At 50.0% G+C, this 25,346-nt stretch overlaps 2 protein-coding genes across 2 annotated transcripts in view; one reads left to right on the top strand and one right to left on the bottom strand.

The window, feature by feature from the left end:
* Positions 1 to 1,757: 1,757 nt before the first annotated feature.
* fkbp8 (FKBP prolyl isomerase 8) lies at positions 1,758 to 18,173 on the bottom strand. The gene is made up of 9 exons (XM_070859585.1): positions 18,138 to 18,173; positions 16,914 to 17,278; positions 15,675 to 15,844; positions 15,491 to 15,579; positions 13,535 to 13,755; positions 6,057 to 6,229; positions 4,268 to 4,345; positions 3,283 to 3,414; positions 1,758 to 2,149 (listed from the first exon to the last, which is right to left on the bottom strand). Exons 2-9 carry the CDS (start codon positions 17,263 to 17,265, stop codon positions 2,063 to 2,065), a joined length of 1,302 nt encoding a protein of 433 aa, XP_070715686.1. The 5' UTR covers positions 17,266 to 17,278; positions 18,138 to 18,173; the 3' UTR covers positions 1,758 to 2,062.
* Positions 18,174 to 21,544: 3,371 nt separating this feature from the next.
* The window catches only part of ell (elongation factor RNA polymerase II), a 149,566-nt gene continuing 145,764 nt past the window's right edge, over positions 21,545 to 25,346 (top strand). Inside the window, exon 1 of the mRNA XM_070859581.1 lies at positions 21,545 to 21,689. Coding sequence (XP_070715682.1) covers positions 21,555 to 21,689 — 135 coding nt within the window. The 5' untranslated portion in view covers positions 21,545 to 21,554. The remainder of the gene's footprint in view (positions 21,690 to 25,346) is intronic.

The raw sequence follows: 25,346 nt of genomic DNA, 5'->3' as shown, positions 1-25,346 counted from the left end.
TTCACAACCCTCCGCGTGATGAAATTCCTCCTCATCTCAGTCCTACAGAACCGACCCCTTATCCTGAGATTATGCTCCCTAATCCTAGACACTCCAGCCAGGGGGAACATCCTCTCAGCAACTATCTGGTCAAGCCCCTTCAGAATCTTTTATCTTTCAATGCAAACCTTGACTTTTCGCTTCAGACTTATAAATTTACCCATAAAAATGAAGACTTGCATTTATATAGCACCTTTTATGACCACTCAATGCAGTACTTTTTGAAGTGTAGTTACTGTTGTAATGTGGGAAACGTTGCAGCCAATTTGCGCACAGCAAGCTCCCACAAACAGCAATGTGATGAAGACTTTGATAATCTGTTTTATGATGTTGATTTGAAAGATAAATATTGACACCAGGGAGAACTCCCCTGCTCTTCTTTGAAATAGTGTGCGATCTTTTACATCCACCTGAGAGAGAAGACGGCACCTCTGAGTGCGACATTCCCTCAGTACTGCCCCTCCGACAGTGCGGCACTCCCTCAGTACTGCCCCTCCGACAGTGCGGCGCTCCCTCAGTACTGCCCCTCCGACAGTGCGGGGCTCCCTCAGTACTGCCCCTCCGACAGTGCGGCGCTCCCTCAGTACTGCCCCTCCGACAGTGCGCCGCTCCCTCAATACTGCCCCTCCGACAGTGCGGCGCTCCCTCAGTACTGCCCCTCCGACAGTGCGGCGCTCCCTCAGTACTGCCCCTCCGACAGTGCGGCGCTCCCTCAGTACTGCCCCTCCGACAGTGCGGCGCTCCCTCAGTAGTGCCCCGCCGACAGTGCGGCGCTCCCTCAGTACTGCCCCTCCGACAGTGCGGCGCTCCCTCAGTACTGCCCCTCCGACAGTGCGGCGCTCCCTCAGTACTGCCCCTCCGACAGTGCGGCACTCCCTCAGTACAGCCCCTCCGATAGTGCGGCGCTCCCTCAGTACTGCCACTCCGACAGTGCGGCGCTCCCTCAGTACTGCCCCTCCGACAGTACGGCGCGCCCTCACTACTGCCCCTCCGATAGTGTGGCACTCTCTCAGTACTGCCCCTCCGACAGAGCGTCGCTCCCTCAGTACTGCCCCTCCGACAGTGCGGCGCTCCCTCAGTACTGCCCCTCTGACAGTGCGGCACTCCCTCACTACTGCCCCTCCGACAGTGCGGCACTCCCTCAGTACTGCCCCTCCGACAGTGCGGCGCTCCCTCAGTACTGCACTGGGAGTGCCAACCTAGATTTTTTTTGTGCTCAAGTCTCGAGTTTATGACTTTATGACTCCGAGGTGACAGTACTGCCCACTGTGCTACGGCTGCCACACAGGCTGCACCTTCCCCGACCACCCACCCACCCATCCCCCATACACCCCCCCCCACCCGATCACCCCCCACCCAATCATCACCCCCCCCCCCCCACCACCCGATCATCTCTCTCCCCCCACCCGATCATCATCCCCCCCACCCGATCATCATCATCCCCCCCACCCGATCATCATCAGCCCCCCCACCCGATCATCATCATCCCCCCCACCCGATCATCATCCCCCCCACCCGATCACCATCATCCCCCCCACCCGATCACCTCACCCCCACCCCCCACCCGATCACCCCCCCCCGATCACCCCCCCCCCCACCCATCCATTAGTTGCGATCTCACCACACACAATTCATTATAAACATTTTATTATAACTATATAAACATTTTACATAAATTTCACTTAACGGGAAGCTCCATGATCCCCGCCCCCCCCCCATCACCCGAGAAATAAATTAACATCAAATTAAAACAATGTTATAATGTGAACAAATCATCGGCTACTGCTCCGTCACATGCTCCATGTTGGTCATTTCTCAGCATGGACCTTGTTTGTGGAATACGCTGGCTAGATTCAATAACTTTATTTACAATACCTGAAGCAATGTGAGGCTGAGAATGTTCTGGATTGTGGCGGGCAGAGGTTGGAGAATAGATTGAAATTCAGCAATGCGAAGGCCTGCCCCTTTAATAGTTTTGGTCTCGCTTCCCCCCTGCCCCTGGACTCTGGCCGCCCGCCAAGCATCAGGTTCTTGCAGCGACGATGACCGACACAGCCACGCCTCCGACCGCGACCATGGTCGCTCCAAACAGCCACTTCCACGGAATGTTCTGGAAAAGCAGAGAAGGGAACAGCAGGTCACTCTGTCGTTTCCCCAAGGAGGTTGAGGCCAATGCCCAGGTCACGACCTCTTGGCAGTGGTTAGCGTGTCGGTTCCTGGTCAAGGCCTTTCGTTGCCAGACCGGAATCAGGCCGGGGTTAAACTAAGGGCAACAGTGTAGCAAAAAGTGCAACTATTCTTTTTATTTGGAAACAAATTTAAAACATTGTTCCTGCTCATCAAGGTTAGGAATGTTCATGCTGGAGGCCAGCCCAGGTTAGATACAGAGTAAAGCTCCCTCTACACTGTCTCATCAAACACTCCCAGGGCAGGTACAGGGGGTTAGATACAGAGTAAAGCTCCCTCTACACTGTCTCATCAAACACTCCCAGGGCAGGTACAGCACAGGTTAGATATAGAGTAAAGCTCCCTCTACTCTGTCCCATCAAACACTCCCAGGGCAGGTACAGGGGGTTAGATACAGAGTAAAGCTCCCTCTACACTGTCCCATCAAACACTCCCAGGGCAGGAACAGCATGGGTTAGATATAGAAATAAAGCTCCCTCTACACTGTCCCATCAAACACTCCCAGGGCAGGTACAGCATGGGTTAGATATAGAAATAAAGCTCCCTCTACACTGTCCCATCAAACACTCCCAGGGCAGGAACAGCATGGGTTAGATATAGAAATAAAGCTCCCTCTACACTGTCCCATCAAACACTCCCAGGGCAGGTACAGCATGGGTTAGATATAGAAATAAAGCTCCCTCTACACTGTCCCATCAAACACTCCCAGGGCAGGAACAGCATGGGTTAGATATAGAAATAAAGCTCCCTCTACACTGTCCCATCAAACACTCCCAGGGCAGGTACAGCATGGGTTAGATATAGAAATAAAGCTCCCTCTACACTGTCCCATCAAACACTCCCAGGGCAGGTACAGCATGGGTTAGATATAGAAATAAAGCTCCCTCTACACTGTCCCATCAAACACTCCCAGGGCAGGAACAGCATGGGTTAGATACAGAAATAAAGCTCCCTCTACACTGTCCCAATCTCCGAAGAGCACCCTCTACTGTACCAATCAGGTATTTCCACGGGGACGCGCCCAGCAACGAACAATTGTAGTTCCAATTCACTTACCCACGGTGATCGAGATGGCGAGGGGACGGGGGGCATCGCCATATCTCCCAGCATCTTCCGATACATGGCCTGCTCCACGGACCGCTGCTCCAACTGCTTCCTCACCAGCTGGGAGAGTTCGACCTGAATCGCCTGCAGGTCAGGAGAGCGTTAAATATACAGCAAACAACAGTTAAAGAGTGCATTCAGGAAGAGGGAGACCCTGCCAAATGCTGGACTCCTTTAAGGAAGCAACAATCCAACAGGACTGTTGGATCACCAAAAGGCAGATTTCCAGAAGACATTTGGCAAAGATCCACATGAAAGGCTTTTAATTGAACTCAAAGCTGTGGATATTCAGGGTACAGGAATGAGTAATAAGCTGGATGAAGCGTTCGAACTGAGTCCTGATAGTTGGAGTGACATCAGAGTGGGGGGAGATCAGCCAGGGGGTCATGACTGTTTCTCATTTATATAATGATCTGGGTTCAGGAACTTTGCAGGTGGTCCCACCCAAACTGGGAGATCGAAAGAGGCAGCTCTGAAATAGTAAATGAGCAGAACAAAGGCCTAGGGCTACAGTGTCCCCACATCAACAGAACTCGGAATTTCTAGAGATCATGAAAGGAGCTAAAGAAATGCAAGTCCTTTCCTTTTTAAAATAGACAAGTATTCGGTGCTATATATTGGAAGGAGTCGGAACAGCGAAGGAGTAAGTTGGGAGATCCAGGACTCTTAATATACAAGTGGTCACCATGTAGAACATTCACCACACCCCGATACCGTCATAGATACAACCCCATATACACATACCATCCCATATACATACACACAGTCACACACACACACGCCGATACAGTCCCATACACACACACGCAGACACAGATACAGTCCCATATATACACACGAATGAACCTTTGCCCTGACGACCTCGATGCCGAAGCTCGCATTAACGCCCGACAGCGATCGCGACTGCCACTAATTCACCCCTCGGCCTCCCGCTCACCTTGTTTGATGGCTCCAATCTTGCAGCTTTCCTCAGGACGGGCATAGCCTCCGTGTATTCACCCTGCAGGGCCAGGACCTGGGAGCAAAGAATGAACCGGGGTGAGCTGGTCACGAGCCAGGGGGTACAGGCACTGCTCATCCCGTCAATTAAAGCAGCAGCTTCGGGAAGGCCAACACCCACTCCTCACACGTGAGCCCCCGTCAACGAGTGTGGACCTCGGGACCGGGCACAGGGAAGGGCTGTGATGCCTTCCTGGGTGAATAGCCTGCTAACATTTAACTATCCAGGCCCACGTGGAACCCGAGCCAGCGACACGCAGCGTCTACTCGGGATGGAGGGAGATCTTTGGCAAACTAGAGAGGCTGTGGTTCCCGTCAGACGGAGCCCCGCTCTCACGCTAGCGGCCACAGCACAAACACGGTTTGTGTTCGGGTTACAAAGTCTGAAACAGTGTTAAACTACCCAGCTCAGGTGTCTGTACCACCCCTGGTGCAATAACTCACAGCCAGTGGGGGAGCTGGAGCTCCACGGTTGTAGTTGACAGCAACATGTAAACCTCAGCTCCACTGTTACATAAGAAATAGGAGCAGGAGTCGGCCATATGACCCCTCGAGCCTGCTCCACCATTTAATAAGATCATGGACTCAGGTCCACCTCCCTGCCCGCTCCCCATAACCCCTTATCGTTTAAGAACCTGTCTATTTCTGCCTTAAATTTATTCAATGTCCCAGCTTCCACAGCTCTCTGAGGCAACGAATTCCACAGATTTACAAACCTCAGAAGAAATTTCTCCTCATCTCTGTTTTAAATGGGCGGCCCCTTATTCTAAGATTATGTCCCATAGTTCTAGTCTCCCCCATCAGTGGAAACATCCTCTCTGCATCCACTTTGTCAAGCCCCCTCATAATCTTATATGTTTCGATAAGATCACCTCTCATTCTTCTGAATTTCAATTAGAGGCCCAACCTACTCAACCTTTCCTCATAAGTCAACTCCCTCATCTCCAGAATCAATCTAGTGAACCTTCTCTGAACTGCCTCCAAAGCAAGTATATCCTTTCGGAAATATGGAAACCAAAACTGCATGCAGTATTCCAGGTGTGGCCTCACCAATACCCTGTACAGCTGTAGCAAGACTTCCCTGCTTTTATACTCCATCCCCTTTGCAATAAAGGCCAAGATACCATTGGCCTTCCTGATCACTTGCTGTACCTGCATACTATCCTTTTGTGTTTCATGCACAAGTACCTCCAGGTCCTGCTGTACTGCGGCACTTTGCAATCTTTCTCCATTTAAATAATAACTTGCTCTTTGATTTTGTTCTGCCAAAGTGCATGACCTCACATTTTCCAACATTATACTCCATCTGCCAAATTCTTGACATCTTCCGTGGCACGGTGCATGGGGAGTCGAGGCCAGGTGTCGGTGATGCAGGGTTAAAGATCAGGGGATAACTGAATCAGCACACCAGAAGATAATTTGGTTCCTATTTTAAAGTCACACATTCTATAGTTATTTTTATTCCATTATAAATTCCTGTTACCACATTTAAAATGGAAACTTTCTATGTAAACTTGTCACAATGCAATTACACCCTCTCACCAGTGGTGGCGCTGCAGCTTGATACGTTTACATAGGCAGTTCTCATTATAAATGTGGACAAAATCATTTATACTGGGTAAAGCTGACAGGAAGTGCACACAGACACAAGTTTAATATATTAGAGAGAGATTAATTAAAGAAGGTTTATAATATCGAGGTTACCCTCCAGTAGGGCTGGGGCCTACCTTCCCTTTCCTGAAGAGAGCCTTGACATTATTCGGTTGGTGCTTGAGGGCAGCATTCGAGGATTTAAGCGCGGCCTCGAAATGTTCCAGCTTTAATTGGGCTGCCGCCAGATTATTCAAACATTTCACCTTTACCTCCAGCAGCTCCTCCTCCTCCTCCCGCACAAAGTCAACTGCAAAATCAACATCGAACATCAAACAGAGTGAGAAAGGGGCCCCGGGAGTAACGGAACACAAGACAGGGAGTGTGAGCACAGCTGGAAACAACGCAGAGCAGTTAAAAAAACAAACCGAATGTTGGATTAGAGATCTGGGAGTCCCGCCGACAAACATTCCTGTGTTTTAAACATGTGACAGTCTGTGCCAATAGTGCACATGTAGAGATAGCGTGCAGAGTGTTCACATGTGAACTTAATTTAAAACCCCTAATTGTGCTCCCAGGAACATCGGAATTAAGAGCAGGAGTAGGCCATACTGCCCCTCGAGCCTGCTCTGCCATTCAATAAGATCATAGCTGATCTTCCACCTCAACTCCACTTTCCCGCCCGATCCCCACATCCCGAGAGTCCAAAAATCTAGCGACCTCAGTCTTAAATATGCTCAACGACTCAGCATCCACAGCGCTCTGGGGTAGAGAATTCCAAAGATTCATAAGAAAATAAGAAATAGGAGCAGGAGTAGGCCATACGGCCCCTCGAGCCTGCTCCGCCATTTAATACGATCATGGCTGATCTGATCATGGACTCAGCCCCACTACCCATAACCCCTTATCGTTTAAGAAGCTGTCTATTTCTGTCTTAAATTTATTCAATGTCCCAGCTTCCACAGCTCTCTGAGGCAGCGAATTCCACAGATTTACAACCCTCAGAGAAGAAAGTTCTCCTCATCTCAGTTTTAAATTGGCGGCCCCTTATTCTAAGACCATGCCCCCTAGTTCTAGTCTCCCCCATCAGTGGAAACATCCTCTCTGCATCCACCTTGTCAAGCCCCCTCATAATCTTATACGTTTCGATAAGATCACCTCTCATTCTTCTGAATTCCAATGAGTAGAGGCCCAACCTACTCAACCTTTCCTCATAAGTCAATCCCCTCATCTCCGGAATCAACCGAGTGAACCTTCTCTGAACTGTCTCCAAACCAAGTATATCCTTTCGTAAATATGAAAACCAAAACTGCACACAGTATTCCAGGTGTGGCCTCACCAATACCCTGTATAACTGTAGCAAGACTTCCCTGCTTTTATACTCCATCCCTTTTGCAATAAAGGCAGATACCATTGGCCTTCTTGATCCCTTGCTGTACCTGCATACTATCCTTTTGTGTTTCATGCACAAGTACCCCCAGGTCCCGCTGTACTGCGGCACTTTGCAATCTTTCTCCATTTAAATAATAATGTGCCTTGATTTTTTTCTGCCAAAGTGCATGACCTCACATTTTCCGACATTATACTCAATCTGCCAAATTTTTGCCCACTCACTTAGCCTGTCGATGTCCTTTTGCAGATTTTTTGTGTCCTCCTCACACATTGCTTTTTGTCCCACCTTTGTATCGTCAGCAAACTTGGCTACGATACACTCAGTCTCTTCTTCCAAGTCATTAATATAGATTGTAAATAGTTGGGGTCCCAGCACTGATCCCTGCGGCACCCCACTTGTTACTGATTTGCCAACCAGAAAATGAACCATTTATCCCACTCTCTGTTAGTTAGCCAATCCTTTATCTATGCCAATATATTACCCCCAACCCCGTGAACTTTTATCTTGTGCAATAATCTTTTATGTGGCACCTTGTCACCACCCTCAGTGAAGAAATTTCTCCTCATCTCAGTCCTAAATGGCCGACCCCTTATCCTGAGACTGTGACCCCTGGTTCTAGACACTCCAGCCCGGGGGAAACATCCTCCCTGCATCTACCCGTCAATCCCCCTCAGAATCCTATATGTTTCAATGAGATCACCTCTCATTCATCTCAACTCCAGAGAGTATCGGCCCATTCTACACAATCTCTAATCAGAGGACAACCCTCTCATCCCAGGAATCAATCCAGCGAACCTCCATTGCACTGTCTCCAAGGCAAGTATACCCTTCCTTGGATAAGGAGACCAAAACTGTGCACAGTACTCCAGGTGTGGTCTCACCAAAGCCCAGTTGTAGCAATACTTCCTTACTCTTATACGCCAACTCCCTTGCAATAAAGGGCAATATGCCATTCGCCTCCCTTATTGCTTGCTGTACCTGCATGCTCGCTTTCTGTGTTTCTTGCACAAGGATACCCAAATCTCTCTCAACACCAACATTTAATAGTTTCTCATCAACTTAAAAAAAATTATATTTTTCTATTCTTCCTACCAAAGTGACTAACCTCACATTTCCCCACATTATACTCCATCTGCCACCTTACTGCCCACTCACTCAATCTATCTGTATCCCTTTGCAGACACAGTGTGTTCTCTTCACAGCTTACTGTCCCACCTAGCTTTGTATCGTCAGCAAACTTGGATACATTGCACTAGGTCCCTTCATCGAGGTCATTAATATAGATTGTAAATAGCTGAGGCCCCAGCACTGATCCTTGCGGCACCCCACTAGTTACAGCCTGCTAACCTGAAAAAGTCCCGTTTATCCCTACTCTCTGCTTTCTGTCCGTTAATCAATCCTCTATCCATGCTCGTATATTACCTCCAACCCCATGAGCCCTTATCTTGTGTAATAACTTTTTAAATGTGGCACCATATTGAATGCCTTTTGGGAATCCAAATATACTACATCCACTGGTTCCCCTTTATCTACCCTACTAGTTACTCGAAATGACCAGTGGTGTCCAACAAGATCCTGTGCTGGGGCCTCAACTATTCACTATATTTATTAATGACTTGGATAACACAATGAAGAGTCAGATATCCGAGTTTGCCGATGACACAAAGATTGGAGGCACAGTAAGCAGTGTAACATAGAAACATAGAAAATAGGTGCAGGAGTAGGCCATTCGGCCCTTCTAGCCTGCACCGCCATTCAATGAGTTCATGGCTGAACATTCAACTTCAGTACCCCATTCCTGCTTTCTCGCCATACCCCTTGATCCCCCTAGTAGTAAGGACTTCATCTAACTCCTTTTTGAATATATTTAGTGAATTGGCCTCAACAACTTTCTGTGGTAGAGAATTCCACAGGTTCACCACTCTCTGGGTGAAGAAGTTTCTCCTCATCTCGGTCCTAAATGGCTTACCCCTTATCCTTAGACTGTGACCCCTGGTTCTGGACTTCCCCAACATTGGGAACATTCTTCCTGCATCTAACCTGTCTAACCCCGTCAGAATTTTAAATGTTTCTATGAGGTCCCCTCTCATTCTTCTGAACTCCAGTGAATACAAGCCCAGTTGATCCAGTCTTTCTTGATAGGTCAGTCCCGCCATCCCGGGAATCAGTCTGGTGAACCTTCGCTGCACTCCCTCAATAGCAAGAATGTCCTTTCTCAGGTTAGGAGACCAAAACTGTACACAATACTCCAGGTGTGGCCTCACCAATGCCCTGTACAACTGTAGTAACACCTCCCTGCCCCTGTACTCAAATCCCCTTGCTATGAAGGCCAACATGCCATTTGCTTTCTTAACCGCCTGCTGTACCTGCATGCCAACCTTCAATGATTGATGTACCACAACACCCAGGTCTCTTTGCACCTCCCCTTTTCCTAATCTGTCACCATTCAGATAATAGTCTGTCTCTCTGTTTTTACCACCAAAGTGGATAACCTCACATTTATCCACATTATACTTCATCTGCCATGCATTTGCCCACTCACCTAACCTATCCAAGTCGCTCTGCAGCCTCACAGCATCCTCCTCACAGCTCACACTGCCACCCAACTTAGTGTCATCCGCAAATTTGGAGATACTACATTTAATCCCCTCATCTAAATCATTAATGTACAGTGTAAACAGCTGGGGCCCCAGCACAGAACCTTGCGGTACCCCACTAGTCACTGCCTGCCATTCTGAAAAGTCCCCATTTACTCCTACTCTTTGCTTCCTGTCTGACAACCAGTTCTCAATCCATGTCAGCACACTACCCCCAATCCCATGTGCTCTAACTTTGCACATCAATCTCTTGTGTGGGACCTTGTCGAACGCCTTCTGAAAGTCCAAATATACCACATCAACTGGTTCTCCCTTGTCCACTCTACTGGAAACATCCTCAAAAAATTCCAGAAGATTTGTCAAGCATGATTTCCCTTTCACAAATCCATGCTGACTTGGACCTATCATGTCACCTCTTTCCAAATGCACTGCTATGACATCCTTAATAATTGATTCCATCATTTTACCCACTACTGATGTCAGGCTGACCGGTCTATAATTCCCTGTTTTCTCTCTCCCTCCTTTTTTAAAAAGTGGGGTTACATTAGCTACCCTCCACTCTATAGGAACTGATCCAGAGTCAATGGAATGTTGGAAAATGACTGTCAATGCATCCACTATTTCCAAGGCCACCTCCTTAACTACTCTGGGATGCAATCCATCAGGCCCTGGGGATTTATCAGCCTTCAATCCCATCAATTTCCCCAACACAATTTCCCGGCTAATAAGGATTTCCCTCAGTTCCTCCTCCTTACTAGACCCCCCGACCCCTTTTATAACCGGAAGGTTGTTTGTGTCCTCCTTCGTGAATACCGAACCAAAGTACTTGTTCAATTGGTCCGCCATTTCTTTGTTCCCCGTTATGACTTCCCCTGATTCTGACTGCAGGGGACCTACGTTTGTCTTTACTAACCTTTTTCTCTTTACATATCTATGGAAAGTTTTGCAATCCGTCTTAATGTTCCCTGCAAGCTTCTTCTCATACTCCATTTTTCCTGCCCTAATCAAACCCTTTGTCCTCCTCTGCTGAGTTCTAAATTTCTCCCAGTCCCCAGGTTCGCTGCTATTTCTGGCCAATTTGTATGCCACTTCCTTGGCTTTAATACTATCCCTGATTTCCCTTGATAGCCACGGTTGAGCCACCTTCCCTTTTTTATTTTTATGCCAGACAGGAATGTACAATTGTTGTAGTTCATCCATGCGGTCTCTAAATGTCTGCCATTGCCCATCCACAGTCAACCCCTTCAGTATCATTCGCCAATCCATCCCAGCCAATTCACGCCTCATACCTTCAAAGTTAGCCTTCTTTAAGTTCTGGACCATGGTCTCTGAATTAACCGTTTCATTCTCCATCCTAATGCAGAATTCCACCATATTATGGTCACTCTTCCCCAAGGGGCCTCGCACAACGAGATTGCTAATTAATCCTCTCTCATTAGACGGGAACATAAAATTACAAAGGGACATCGACAGGTTAAGTGAGTGGGTGAAACTCTGGCAGGTGGAGTTCAACGCAGGTAAATCTGAGGTCATCCATTTTCGACCAAAAAAAAGGATCGATCGAGTATTATTTAAACAGTGAAAAGCTGTGAACAGCGGTGGTCCTGAGATTGAGGGGGTCCGTGTACACAGATCACTGAATTGTAGTGGCCAGACACAGAAAATAATCAGAAATGCTGATGGAATGTTAGCCTTTATAACCAATGGGCTGGAATATAAAGGGGAGAAAGTTTTGCTACAGCGATACAAAGCCCTGGTTAGACCACACCGGGAGCACTGTGTACGGTTCCGGGCCCTGCACCCTAGAAAGGATATATTGGCCTTGGAAGGAGTGCAGCCCAGATACACCCGAATGTTACCTGGACCCCAAGGATTAGATTGTGAGGAGAGATTACATAAACTAGCCTTATATTCCCTGGAATATAGAAGGTAAAGGGGTGCTTTGATTGAGTTTTTTAGGATTTTGAAAGGAATTGATCGGGTAGACAGAGAGAAACTGTCTCCGCTGGCCGGGGAGTGTAGGGCAAGGGGACATTATAGAATCATAGAAATTTATGGCACAGGCCATTCGGCCCATCGTGTCTGTGCCGGCCAACAAAGCTATCCAGCCTAATCCCACTTTCCGGCTCTCGGTCCGTAGCCCTGTAGGTTACGGCACTTCAGGTGCACATCCAAGTACTTTTTAAATGTGGTGAGGATTTCTGCCTCTACCACCCTTTCAGGCAGTGAGTTCCAGACCCCCACCACCCTCTGGGTGAAGAAATTTCCCCTGATACCCCCTCTAAATCTCCCCCCAATTACTTTAATCTATGCTCCCTGGTTATCGACCCCTCTGCTCAGGGAAATAGGTGCATCCTATCCACTTTATCTAGGCCCCTCATAATTTTATACACCTCAATAAGGTCTCCCCTCAGCCTCCTTTGTTCCAAAGAAAACAAACCCAGCCTATCCAATCTTTTCTCATATTTAAAATTCTCCAGACAAGGCAACATCCTCGTAAATCTCCTCTGCACGCTCTCTAGTGCAATCACATCCTGTAATGTGGTGACCAGAACTGCACGCAGTACTCGAGCTGTGGTCTAACTAGTGTTTTATACAGTTCAAGCATAACCTCCCTGCTCTTGTATTCTATGCCTCGGCTAATAAAGGCAAGTTTTCCGTATGCCTTCTTAACCACCTTATCCACCTGGCCTGCTACCTTCAGGGATCTGTGGACCTGCACTCCAAGGTCCCTCTGTTCCTCTACACTTCTCAGTGTCCTACCGTGGCCTTAAAATCAGAGCCAGGCCATGCAGGAGACAAGTTCGGAAACACTTCTTCACACAAAGGGTGGTAGCAGTGCGAAACTCTTTCCCACAAAAAGCAGTAGACACTAGCCTAATCAATCATTTTAAAGCTGAGGTAGGCAGACTTTTGCTAGACAAGGGTATAAAGGGATATGGAACCAAGACGGATAGATGGAGCCATGATCTCACAGAATGGTGGCACAGGCTCGAGGGGCTGAATGGCCTCCTCCTGTTCCTGTGTAACAGGCTCAAGGGGCTGAATGGCCTCCTCCTGTTCCTGTGTAACAGGCCCGAGGGCCTGAATGGGCCTCCTCCTGTTCCTGTGTAACAGGCTCGAGAGGCTGAATGGCCTCCTCCTGTTCCTGTGTAACAGGCTCGAGGGGCTGAATGACTTCCTCCTGTTCCTGTGTAACAGGCCCGAGGGGCTGAATGGCCTCCTCCTGTTCCTGTGTAACAGGCTCGAGGGGCTGAATGGTCTCCTCCTGTTCCTGTGTAACAGGCTCGAGGGGCTGAATGGTCTCCTCCTGTTCCTCTGTAACAGGCTCGAGAGGCTGAATGACCTCCTCCTGTTCCTGTGTAACAGGCTCGAGGGGCTGAATGACTTCCTCCTGTTCCTGTGTAACAGGCCCGAGGGGCTGAATGGCCTCCTCCTGTTCCTGTGTAACAGGCTCGAGGGGCTGAATGGTCTCCTCCTGTTCCTGTGTAACAGGCTCGAGGGGCTGAATGGTCTCCTCCTGTTCCTCTGTAACAGGCCCGAGGGGCTGAATAGCCTCCCCCTGTCCCCATGTTGCTCACACTGGTGGTGACCTTTCACTGAAGGAGCGGGACACAAACCCTACCTTTGGAGTTGGAGTTGACGATATTGAGGGCGATGTCATACGAGCTGATTGCGAAGACATACTCCATCCGCAGGAAGTAGGCGTTCCCGCGCTCTCGTTTCTGATTGGCCAGCAGCAGCCGCTCCTTCCCGGACAGGAGCTCGATGTCCGGGCTGTCCACCACCGAGAAGAGCTGGACTTCCAAGTGCACAGTGGCGTTAGGGGGGATGATGGGCTGGGAGCTGGGAGAGCATTATACACACACAGCATTACATACACACACAGCATTATATACACAGAACACAAGAAATAGGAGCAGGAGTTGGCCATACGGCCCCTCGAGCCTGCTCCGCCATTGGGCTGATCTGATCTGATCCTGGCCTCAACTCCACTTCCCTGCCGCTCCCCATAACCTTTCACTCCCTTATCGTTCAAAAATCTGTCTATCTCCACCTTAAATATATTCGATGACCCAGCCTCCACAGCTCTCTGGGGCAGAGAATTCCACAGATTCACGATGCTCTGAGAGAACAAATTCCTCCTCATTTTTGTTTTAAATGGGCGACCCTTTATTATGAAACTATGCTCCCTAGTTCTAGATTCCCCCACAAGGGGAAACATCCTCTCTGCATCTACCTTGTCAATCCCCCTCAGAATCTTATAAGTTTCAATAAGATCACCTCTCATTCTTCTAAACTCCAATGGGTATAGGCCCAATATACACCTCCCAAACCCGCGACCTCTACCCACTAGAAGGACAAGGGCAGCAGGCGCATGGGAACACCACCACCTCCACGTTCCCCTCCCAGTCATACACCATCCTGACTGGGAAATATATCGGCCGTTCCTTCATCGTCGCTGGGTCACAATCCTGGAACTCCCTCCCTAACAGCACTGTGGGAGCACCTTCACCACACGGACTGCAGCGGTTCAAGAAGGCGGCTCACCACCACCTTCTCAAGGGGCAATTAGGGATGGGCAATAAATGTGGGCCTTGCCAGCGACGCCCACATCCTGAGAATATAAAAAAAAGACTTCCCTCACACAGCTCCCGCTGCACCAGCCTTCAAGGACGAGGTACTGCTCAGCTGGGTTTCTTTAAAAACAGACGATCACTCAGGGAACGTACGTTAGCAGAGGCTCCCGCTGGGAGCTAGGTACAATCCCAGTCAGAAACTCTGCTCTCAGAAAAACCCTACCATCCCGTGAGATTCAATCCAACCCCCATGTACTAAACCCTACTGCAAACTGTCAGTAGATCAAGAGAAATCTCACTCGGAGCGGTGACAGGGCAGCTTGGCAGTATAGAGGGTGTTTTACTCTGTATCTAACCCCCTGTACCTGCCCTGGGAGTGTTTGATGGGACAGTGTAGAGGGAGCTTTACTCTGTATCTAACCCCCTGTATCTGCCCTGGGAGTGTTTGATGGGACAGTGTAGAGGGAGCTTTACTCTGTATCTAACCCCCTGTACCTGCCCTGGGAGTGTTTGATGGGACAGTGTAGAGGGAGCTTTACTCTGTATCTAACCCCCTGTATCTGCCCTGGGAGTGTTTGATGGGACAGTGTAGAGGGAGCTTTACTCTGTATCTGACCCCGTGCTGTACCTGCCCTGGGAGTGTTTGATGGGACAGTGTAGAGGGAGCTTTACTCTGTATCTACCCCATGCTGTACCTGCCCTGGGAGTGTTTGATGGGACAGTGCAGAGGGAGCTTTACTCTGTATCTAACCCCCTGTACCTGCCCTGGGAGTGTTTGATGGGACAGTGTAGAGGGAGCTTTACTCTGTATCTAACCCCGTGCTGTACCTGCCCTGGGAGTGTTTGATGGGACAGTGGAACCCCTACCCCAGTGAAAGTCAGTGCTATGTGGGGCGGAGGCGGGGAGTGGGGGAGATTGAGGGGGTGAAGATGGCGCAGTGAAGGACTGATGTTTGCTGCGTCTGATGGCTCAGCCTTGTCGTGGAGTTGTCCTCACCCACCTGCCCAGACTGCCGTAGGCATACTTTGCGTCAGAGATAATCAGCGCCACTTCGCCGCGGTCCATGAGCTGGATGCAGAGATCCAACGCCTGCGGGAGGAGAGAGACAGAGACACTGAAACAAAGTCCCCACACACCATGCCTCCACCAAACATCGAGGGGCCAACAGCCCCGCCCGCACCAACCTGAATAACGTCCCCATCCCCCACGGTGAAAGGCAAGGTGGGATCTTCCTCTACCTCCGTCCCGTCCTCCAGCGTCACCTTGAGCCGTACCATCACATTCTGACCTTTCTGTGGCCTCGGCTCCTCATTCTGACCAGCAACCAGAACCTTCTTCCTCAACAGGCCGTTCCCTGTGGGAGAGACCAACACGTCAGCCGCACATCTTGTTTGTACCGAGGCGACAGTGGAGAAGGACGGGGCTGGGCTCGGCTGTGATGCCCTCCCGAGTCAAAGAGCCGGTGTCTGGATTCACTCGGAGACAATGGGAAGCTGCGAGTGTCTGTGCCTCCACCGATGGGGGGAGGGGGGGGTCAGCGGCAGCATCCCCAAACAGAAAAGGTTAGAAATAGAAATCAGACGCTGAGGGAAGGCCCAGGTCACAGCCTAGAGAGAGAGAGGAGAGAGAGAACTGAAACTACAGGAGGCATTTAATGCCAAAGAAATTCTAACGCTGACCACAGGCAAGGATTGCACACTGGGAGACGGAGCCTCGGTTTAACATCTCAACCAAAAGATGGCACCTTTGACAGTGCGGCGCTCCCTCAGTACTACCCCTCCGACAGTGCACCGCTCCCTCAGTACTGCCCCTCCGACAGTGCGGTGCTCCCTCAGTACTACCCCTCCGACAGTGCACCGCTCCCTCAGTACTGCCCCTCCGACAGTGCGGCGCTCCCTCAGTACTGCCCCTCCGACAGTGCGGCGCTCCCTCAGTACTGCCCCTCCGACACTTCCTCAGTACTGCCCTTCCGACAGTGCGGCGCTTCCTCAGTACTGCCCCTCCGGCAGTGCACCACTCCCTCAGTACTGCCCCTCCGACAGTACACCGCTCCCTCAGTACTGCCCCTCCGGCAGTGCACCGCTCCCTTAGTACTGCCCCTCCGACAGTGCGCCGCTCCCTCAGTACTGCCCCTCCGACAGTGCACCGCTCCCTCAGCACTGCCCCTCCGACAGTGCGCCGCTCCCTCAGTACTGCCCCTCCGACAGTGCGCCGCTCCCTCAGCACTACCCCTCCGACAGTGCGCCGCTCCCTCAGCACTACCCCTCCGACAGTGCGCCGCTCCCTCAGTACTGCCCCTCCGGCAGTGCACCGCTCCCTCAGTACTGCCCCTCCGACACTGCAGTGCTCCCTCAGCACGGGAGAACAGCGTGCTCCGTGAGAGCAATGTAACAGGCTGGAGCGCGAGAGGCCTTTAGCCGTACCCAGGACCTGCAGCCACTCCACGTCTGGTCTCTGTGGACTGTTGGGGTTTCCAGCTCCGCTCTGGGCCTCTCCGTCGACCTCCGTGACCCCGGGCCCTGAACTTTCCTGGGCCCCACTCCGGTCCTCCGGTTCCCTGGGGAGCCCGATGTCTTCCAGAGACGGGAGCTCGCTCGTGTCCTCCTCGTCTGTGTCGCCATTGGTCGTCTCGATGTCCTCGCCACTGTCCAAAAGCGAGACTGTCACAGGGATCGGAGGCTTTGCCGAGGTCAGGGGAACGCTGTGCTTCATCCCCGGGGTCTGCCGAGCTGCGTCGCCCGCTGCCCCCCGAGAATCCCAGACCGTCTCTTCCATTCTGGCTCAGAAACTGCGAGAGAAAAATAAACAAATCACAAAATTGCAACAGGCACGGATTCCTCACACAGTCAGCTCCCCGTGTCCCCGTGGGTTGGGAAAATCACCCAGGGTTCCACTCCCAGTCGCTGTCCAGTGGCCCACAGCAACGGATGGCCGGGGTGGGGGGGCAGCACGGAGAGGAGCAAGCTCAGCGATGATGCTTCCACAGTCAAATAGCATGCTCGATTCTCAAATGAAGAGCGGGTGACGTGGACGAGGGGTGCGAGGAGGAAAGGAGGTTAGGGGATACAATGGAATTCTAACCCAGCAAACGTCAGCAAAAGAGAAGCAACAGCCACACAGAGGGTCCGGTTAGTTGCTGCACGGCTGATCGACCACAGCAGGCAGCACCGGCCCTTCGCCTGCTGTGAGCAACAGAGGCCCCAATTGTCTGGACTCACACACGGCAGGTATAAAAACATCAACAGGAACAGACAACAGTCATTCAACCCCAAAGCTACCTCATTGGCTGTTAAACCATCATCCTCTGCCCCCCCCTCATTCCCTCTCCCTCCTCCCCCCTCATTCCCTCTCCCCCTCCCCGCCTTTACTCTCACTCACTCTCTCCCCCTGCTACCCCACGTCTTTCTCTCTTTACCACTTTTACAACTTGATCCCTCTCCCCCCATACTCACTCACTCCTTCCTTCCTTCCTCTCTCCCTCCTCTCCCTCCTCTCCCTCTTTCCCTCCATCCCTCCATCCCTCCATCCCTCTACCTCTCTACCTCTCTACCCCTCTACCCCCCTCTCTCTCTCTCTCTCTCTCTCTCCCTTCCTCCCTCTTTCTCTCTTTCTTTCTCTCCGGTTCTTTCCTTCTCTCCCTCTCTCACCTTCCTTCTTTTTTCTCCTCACGCACAAGCCCCGCCTTCCAACAACCACATTGGTTACTAAGCCTGCACTCTGTGTGCCGATTGGCTGTTCGGGACATCAATCATACCCACTTCCGCTTCCTCCGCGATTCAGGCTCCAAAGTACTTCATTTAAAGGGACAGCCACACAATTCCCCCAAACCCCCAGCACCTCCCAAACCTCGCCCAGAACCCCCACAAACCTCCCCAGCACTCCCCAAACCCACAGAACCCCACAGCACCCACCCCAACCCCCATAGTAACCCCCCAAACCCACAGCCTCCAGCACCCACCCGAGTAGCTTCTCCCAGGACGCTGTAACCAGGGCAAAAGGCCCCTGTCCTTTACATTGCGAGGGAGGTGGGGCCTCACTCACCCATTGGACTTGATACCCCGCTAGACGTCAACCAAGTATTAGAGCTGGTGCTCGCATCCCCAATCCCCAGGCTTGTCTGGAACGAATCCCAAACCCAACCCTTCTGACTCCAAGACGGGAGACCTACCCTGAGCCAGTGGTCACTCCATCCGGACTCCAGTTTCCCGCTGGAGTATTTAGAGACAATATTCTAGTTTCCACTCGTCAGAGCTGTCAGACCCCAGACATCACACTTAAGCGCCCCCCACCCCGCCCACCGCCCCACTACTCCCGGGCACTGACTCTCACTGGGGTACGGGTCCCACAGACACTGACTCTCACTGGGGTACGGGTCCCACACACTGATTCTCATTGGGGTACGGGTTCCACAGACACTGACTCTCACTGGGGTACGGGTCCCACACACACTGACTCTCACTGGGGCACGGGTCCCACACACACTGACTCTCACTGGGGTACGGGTCCCACACACACTGACTCTCACTGGAGTACAGGTTCCACACACACTGACTCTCACTGGGGTATGGGTCCCACACACACTGACTCTCACTGGGGTACAGGTCCCACACACACTGACTCTCACTGGGGTACGGGTCCCATACACACTGACTCTTACTGGGATACGGGTCCCACACACACTGACTCTCAATGGGGTACGGGTCCCACAAACACTGACTCTCACTGGGGTACGGGTCCCACACACACTGACCCTCACTGGGGTATGGGTCCCACACACACTGACTCTCACTGGGGTACGGGTCCCACACACACTGACTCTCACTGGGGCATGGGTTCCACACACACTGACTCTCACTGAGGTACCGGTTCTATTGTAAGAATACATTAAAAAAATTGGAATCTAACCAAAATCTGTCCATCCCCGGTTACCCTGGGAGAGCAATCGTGCACCTTGACCACGAACCCCAACACTTTTTGTGGAGATTGTGTTCTGACAATGATCAATGACAATAAATCCAATCAATGCCCATCTTCCATAATATAATCGTCCTCCACCATGTTCGACCAGTGAAAAGGTGTTGTGATGTCAAAGCCTCTCCAACATGGTGAGAGAAGTAACATGAATATTATGAGTCAATCTGTTCTGGAGTCAAGAGCAAAGTAGGCTTGAGGTGAAGTGAGTTTGGAGGGTGGGGTAATAATTGGGCTAGGGTTTTACAAATATAATTCAATCCCTATTTTAAAGAAAGAAGAAAGACTTGGATTTATATAGTGCCTTTCACAACCACTGGACATCTCAAAGCAATTTACAGCCAATGAAGTACTTTTGGAGTGTAGTCACTGTTGTAATGTGGGAAATGCAACAGCCAATTTGCACACAAGCAAGCTCCCACAAACAGCAATGTGATAATGACCAAATAATCTGTTTTTATGATTGAGGCCAGGACACAGGGGAGAACTCCCCTGCTGTTCTTTGAAATAGTGCCATGGGATCTTTTACATCCACTTGAGAGAGCAGACAGGGCCTCAGTTTAACGTCTCATCAGAAAGACAGCACCTCCAACAGTGCCATGTTCACTCAACACTGCATTGAAAGAATGTCAGCCTAGATTTTTTGCACTCAAGTCCCCTGGAATGGGACTTGAACCCATAACCTTCTGGCTCGGAGGCGAGAGTGCTGCCCATTGAGCCACAGCTGACACTTTCAGACATTCTGTCCTTATTTTTATATTTCAATACAAATTCCCTTGTCCACAGTTATAATGTTAATAACCTCTGTAATTCGTGTATAAAATTACGAGGGGCCTAGATGGAGTGGATCGGAAGGACCTATTTCCCTTAGCAGAGGGGTCAATAACCAGCGGGCATAGATTTCAAAGTAATTGGTAGAAGGATTAGAGGGGAGTTGAGGAGAACTTTTACCACCAAGAGAGTCTAGGGGGAGTCTGTATCTCACTGCCTGAAAGAGTAGTAGAGGCAGAAACCCTCATCGCATTTAAAAATTACTTGGATGTGCACTTGAAGTGCCGTCACCCACAGGGCTACGGACCAAGAGCTGGAAAGTGGGATTAGGCTGGGTAGCTCTTTTTCCGCCAAAACAGACACGATGGGCCGAATGGTCTCCTTCCGTGCTGTAAATACAACTTCTTGTTGTTGTAAACTTCTATGATTCTATAAACTTGTCACGTCTTTGCATCTGCTTGATTCTGTTGGTGAAGAATGCAATTGCCAAGTTTACAGACAGTTTCACAGTTGTAATGAACTTTGGTCAACTATAGATGGCAGTGTGGTAACATTTTGTGCTTCAGATCAAGTCATTGATCCGGAGCAGAACAGCCGCATGTAAAGAGCTCACATTACTGGGTACTCGCTGTGCCGCATTGATGAGTTACTTTTTCAGATGAATTTCAAAAGATTTCTGGGCAGGGATGAATCAGAAATCTGCAATGATGCACATGGAGTCAGTGGATTTGTTCCAGGAATGTTATGGTTGGAGTTCCAGGATAACAGCCATGTTTATTACTCTCAGGCCCCCGCCCCCGTTCTCAAGTGCCCAGTTGAGAGGAGTTTGCACCGATGAAATATTTGTGGTGGACACCAGCCATGTATTGATGGTCAATGCAATGTCCTTGTGTGTCTGTAAATACAAATGATCAGATGGTACCTGGCAATTTATGACAACCATGGCAACTCACTGCTATTTTTATAGTTATTACTACCTAATACTTTCAATGAATCTTTGTGGATACCCTGTTTATTACTAATGAATACTTGTGGTTAATAATTGACGGTCGCCATCTTGCTTAGGGGCAAAGCATCTCCACTGATAGACCACTTGGCTGCCGCCATCTTTGTTATGGGCTAATCACGCCGGTGAAGTGGTGCTTATTGGTCGGCGCCATCTTTGTAACAGGCGAGCCGGCGCTTGATTGGCCGGCGCCATCTTTGTGACGGCTGTCGGCGCGGCGCGGCGATTGGCTGGGCGCCATGTTTGTTGCTGGCGGCGGCGGCGGCGGGGCGGGGCTGTGTTCGGGGGGAGGGAGGGGGAAGCGGCCGACGGCAAGATGGCGGCGCTGAAGGAGGAGCGGAGCTACGGGCTCTCCTGCGGACAGCTGGGCTCGGGCAACAGCCTGTCCGTGCTTCACGTCAAACTCACCGACAGCGCGCTGCGGGCGCTCGAGGCCTACCAGAACTGCAAGGTAAAGGTGGGAGACTCTCCGTGAGTGAGCGGGGAGAGGGGAGAGAAAGCGGGGCCCCGAACCCCGGCCCCAACCCCTGGCTCCCCGGGCCTCGCCTCACCAACCCTCAGGCCCCACCGAACCCCAATCCCGGCCTCCAGCCGCACTGCTGACCCGCAGGCCGCGCCTCTGGGGGCTGTTACCATGGCAGCGCCGGCTCCCCCCCCCCCCCCCTTCAGTGTCCTGGAGCAGCCCCTCCCCCACCCCAGGGGGGGGGGGATCTGTGTGGGGGTGGGGTGGAAATCAGGCTGTATAACCGGTCTGGGGGAGGGAGGGGGTGAAAGAGCTCAGACTGAGACCCCCTTTCCCCTTAGGGCTGGGGAAGGGGCAGCTCCTGGACCTCTTCACCCCCAAAGAGCTGCTCCCAGTCTGTGTCAGAAACCACCCAAAGTCTGTGCAAGAAGGTTTAATAACTGGGTGGGTTTGTATTAACCCTCCTTAAGGCAATTTTCTCACTTCCCCCCCCCCCCCTTTCCTTTCTAAACCTCATCCTTCTATCTCTCAGCTCCAAACTTAGCCAGAAATGGCTCTCTCTGTATCTCAAACCCCCCCCCCCCCCCGGTCTCTGGCTGGGATTTTGCTGACCTTTTCATTCTTTCCAAGCTTTTCACGGCTATCGCCTGCTGTCAGAATCATTCCAAAGGATGTCATTCTTATTTAACATGGTTTTTTAAATATATAAAAAGAGAATCTTCACCCTGACGGTGACTTTCCAATTGAAGCGGCTCCCCAGCGACCAGTTGTGATGGGTTTCTGTTTGCATCAGTTACCTGGTTTACGCAGATTTGAAAAAAAATAGCTACAATCCTTTCCTATTTCACACACCCAGTGCCTCCAGCACTAAAAGGGATCCGACTGCAAGGTTGGTCTCCCGAGGTTCTGACGAATTCATGCTTGAAGTTGATACCGATACAATAATTTCCACTAAAGATCTGTGAGGGTGAATCTTCCAGTATTTCCTGAAAAGTTTATTTAACTGTGTATCTTTGTGGTACATCTTTCTCTCCATCTCAGTTTTGATGCATTTTTTTCCCCTTCAGATTTGCTGGGGTGACGGAAATCTGATTGAGTGGGTCAATATTCTGACATTTCAGCAGTTCTGGGAGGTGGAGGGTGGATATATATTTGAAATTCCACAATTAACAGCAGTGTAACCATTTGAGTAATTTAGCATTGCTTGCAGTGAAGTTGGAATGTGTTTAAAAGTCCAATGGGATGGTCGCAAAAATGGACAACCTATGAAAAGAACTCAGAAATTTGCTTCTTTGCTGTGATCTTTTATCTGCTATTTAGCTTTTTAAAAAATTCTGCTGATCAAACCTGTGCGCGTAGTATCTGAGGGCTGACCTGATAGAGGTCTTTAAGATTATGAAGGGACTCGATAGGGTAGACGTAGAGAAGATGTTTCCACTTGCGTGGGAGATCAGAACTAGAGGTCATTAATAAATCCAATGGAGAATTCAGGAGAAGCTTCTTTACCCAGAGAGTGGTGAGAATGTGGAACTCGCTGTCACAGGGAGTGGTTGAGACGAATAATATCGATGCATTTAGGGGGAAGCTAGGTAAGCACATGAGGGAGAAAGCAATAGAAGGATATAGAAACATAGAAAATAGGTGCAGGAGTAGGCCATTCGGCCCTTCTAGCCTGCACCGCCATTCAATGAGTTCATGGCTGAACATAGGATGTGTTAAAGTGGGGTGGGAGAAGGCTGGTGTGGGGCATAAATGCTGGTATAGGTCAGTTGGGCCGAATGGCCTGTTTCTGTGCTGTTAAATTCTATGTAAAAACTAGATAAGTAAAAAATGATTGCATAGAATTTTACAACACGCAGTCCACTCAGCCCATACTCCATGATCCTCCTTCCTCATGTTTATAGATGTTTATTTCTGAAGAAATAAAAGAATGTGGTGCATTTGGAAGCTTTCTGAAATGGATCTGTAACTGCTCAATGGCACTCCTGTGGGAATCTTTTAGTTGTAAATCATGTTCATAAACGTGCTAAAATATTGTAAGGTCAGAAATCTGCCATTCTCCTCAATGTATTTTTTTCTGGGAAAGTGGGGGAGTAGTAGTTTGGGATTGTTTCTGGAAGAGACCACTATTAATTGGCCGAGTCGGGGATTGGTGCAGTGTGGCACTCCTAACGCATTCCTCTCCTTAGATTCAATTTCCACTCTGCTGCTTAATCGGAGAGGTTTGGAGCAAGATTTCAGCAATGCTTCTAGAAGAATTTTATTTTGTATTTGGCATTTATTGAAGATTGTGGGATAGAACTAGATTTTGTCCCTCCCTTCAAAAAAAAACGTCTTTTAAGGGGAAAGTAGATATATATGAAGAGTTATGGGGAGAGATTGGGGCTGTGAGATTAGTTTTGGCTTGCTCTAGTAAAGAGGCAGCACAGACTCGATGGGCTGAATGGACAGAAGATTGCTTGATTTCCTCGCACCGTGCCCCCCTCTTCTCTCCCCCCCCCTCCCCAAATTAACACCAATTGTTAACGTACTATAGTGTTTAACAATCAAATGACACAGCTTCCTCCTCCCAGTTATCTCTGAAGAATGTATTTAGATGCGGAAAAGCCTATTAGCACTTGATGAGAAGCTTGGCGGACTCTGGTTAATTATCAGTCTGTGAGAACATGGAAACCCTGACTGAGGCACTATTTCACCGGCTAAAAGTCCAATGCTACAACACGAACCTTTGGGACCTTGCAGGGTGAATTTCCATTTTCACATGCAATCTAGGAAATGGTTCCATTCTGGTAATCGGATGCTGGCACTGTTGGTCATTTTCCGTATACACAGGCCCGACAAACACTCCTGCTCACGTCACCGCAGCACCAGCCAGGATGCTGACCAGATGATGTGCTTGTTCTGGATAGCATTCCTGGGGGAAGGGGGTGAGAGTATGTGGTAGAAATGCCCCAGGATTCCTTTGCCATGCAGTTTATCCATTTAACTATCGATGGAACGTCTCCTGGGACTGCAACAGGGTTAAGCAACGCCTCAATTTTAAAATTCTCATCCTTGTTTTCAAATCCTCCACGACCTCGCCCCTCCCTATCTCCTCCAGCCCCATAACTCTCTGAGATCTCTGCGCTCCTCCAATTCTGGCCTCTTGTGCATCCCCGATTTCCATCGCTTCACAATTGGTGGCTGTGCCTTCAGCTGCCTGAACCCAAGCTCTGGAACTCCCTCCCTAAACCTCTCTGCCTCTCTCTCCTCCTTTAAGACACTCCTTAAACCTACCTCTTTGACCAAGCTGCCCTAATTTCTCCTCATATGGCTCGGTGTCACATGTTGTTTTATAATACTCCTGTGAAGCGCCTTGAGACATTATGTTAAAGGCGCTATATAAATACAAGTTGAGGGAATTTTCGAGTGAGATTCCTTCACTCCAGGACATTCTAATACAGCAGATCAGACTGGAAGCAGAGCTTTTAATAGCAGCCTTTGACAGGGATCTGCATACAGAGGTTTGTACTGAATCTATTCAAAAATCTGACGAGTTAGTCGATGTCAGCAGGGGATGCTGTGACTGGCATCGCTGTATCTGGGCCAGGGATCTCGCATCTGATTGGTAACCAGCAGTGATGGCCATTGCTTGGCACTTGTGTG

Source organism: Pristiophorus japonicus, chromosome 18, assembly GCF_044704955.1.
Source record: "Pristiophorus japonicus isolate sPriJap1 chromosome 18, sPriJap1.hap1, whole genome shotgun sequence".
Taxonomy (NCBI): domain Eukaryota; kingdom Metazoa; phylum Chordata; class Chondrichthyes; family Pristiophoridae; genus Pristiophorus; species Pristiophorus japonicus.
This window is presented reverse-complemented; position numbering and strand designations above follow the sequence as displayed.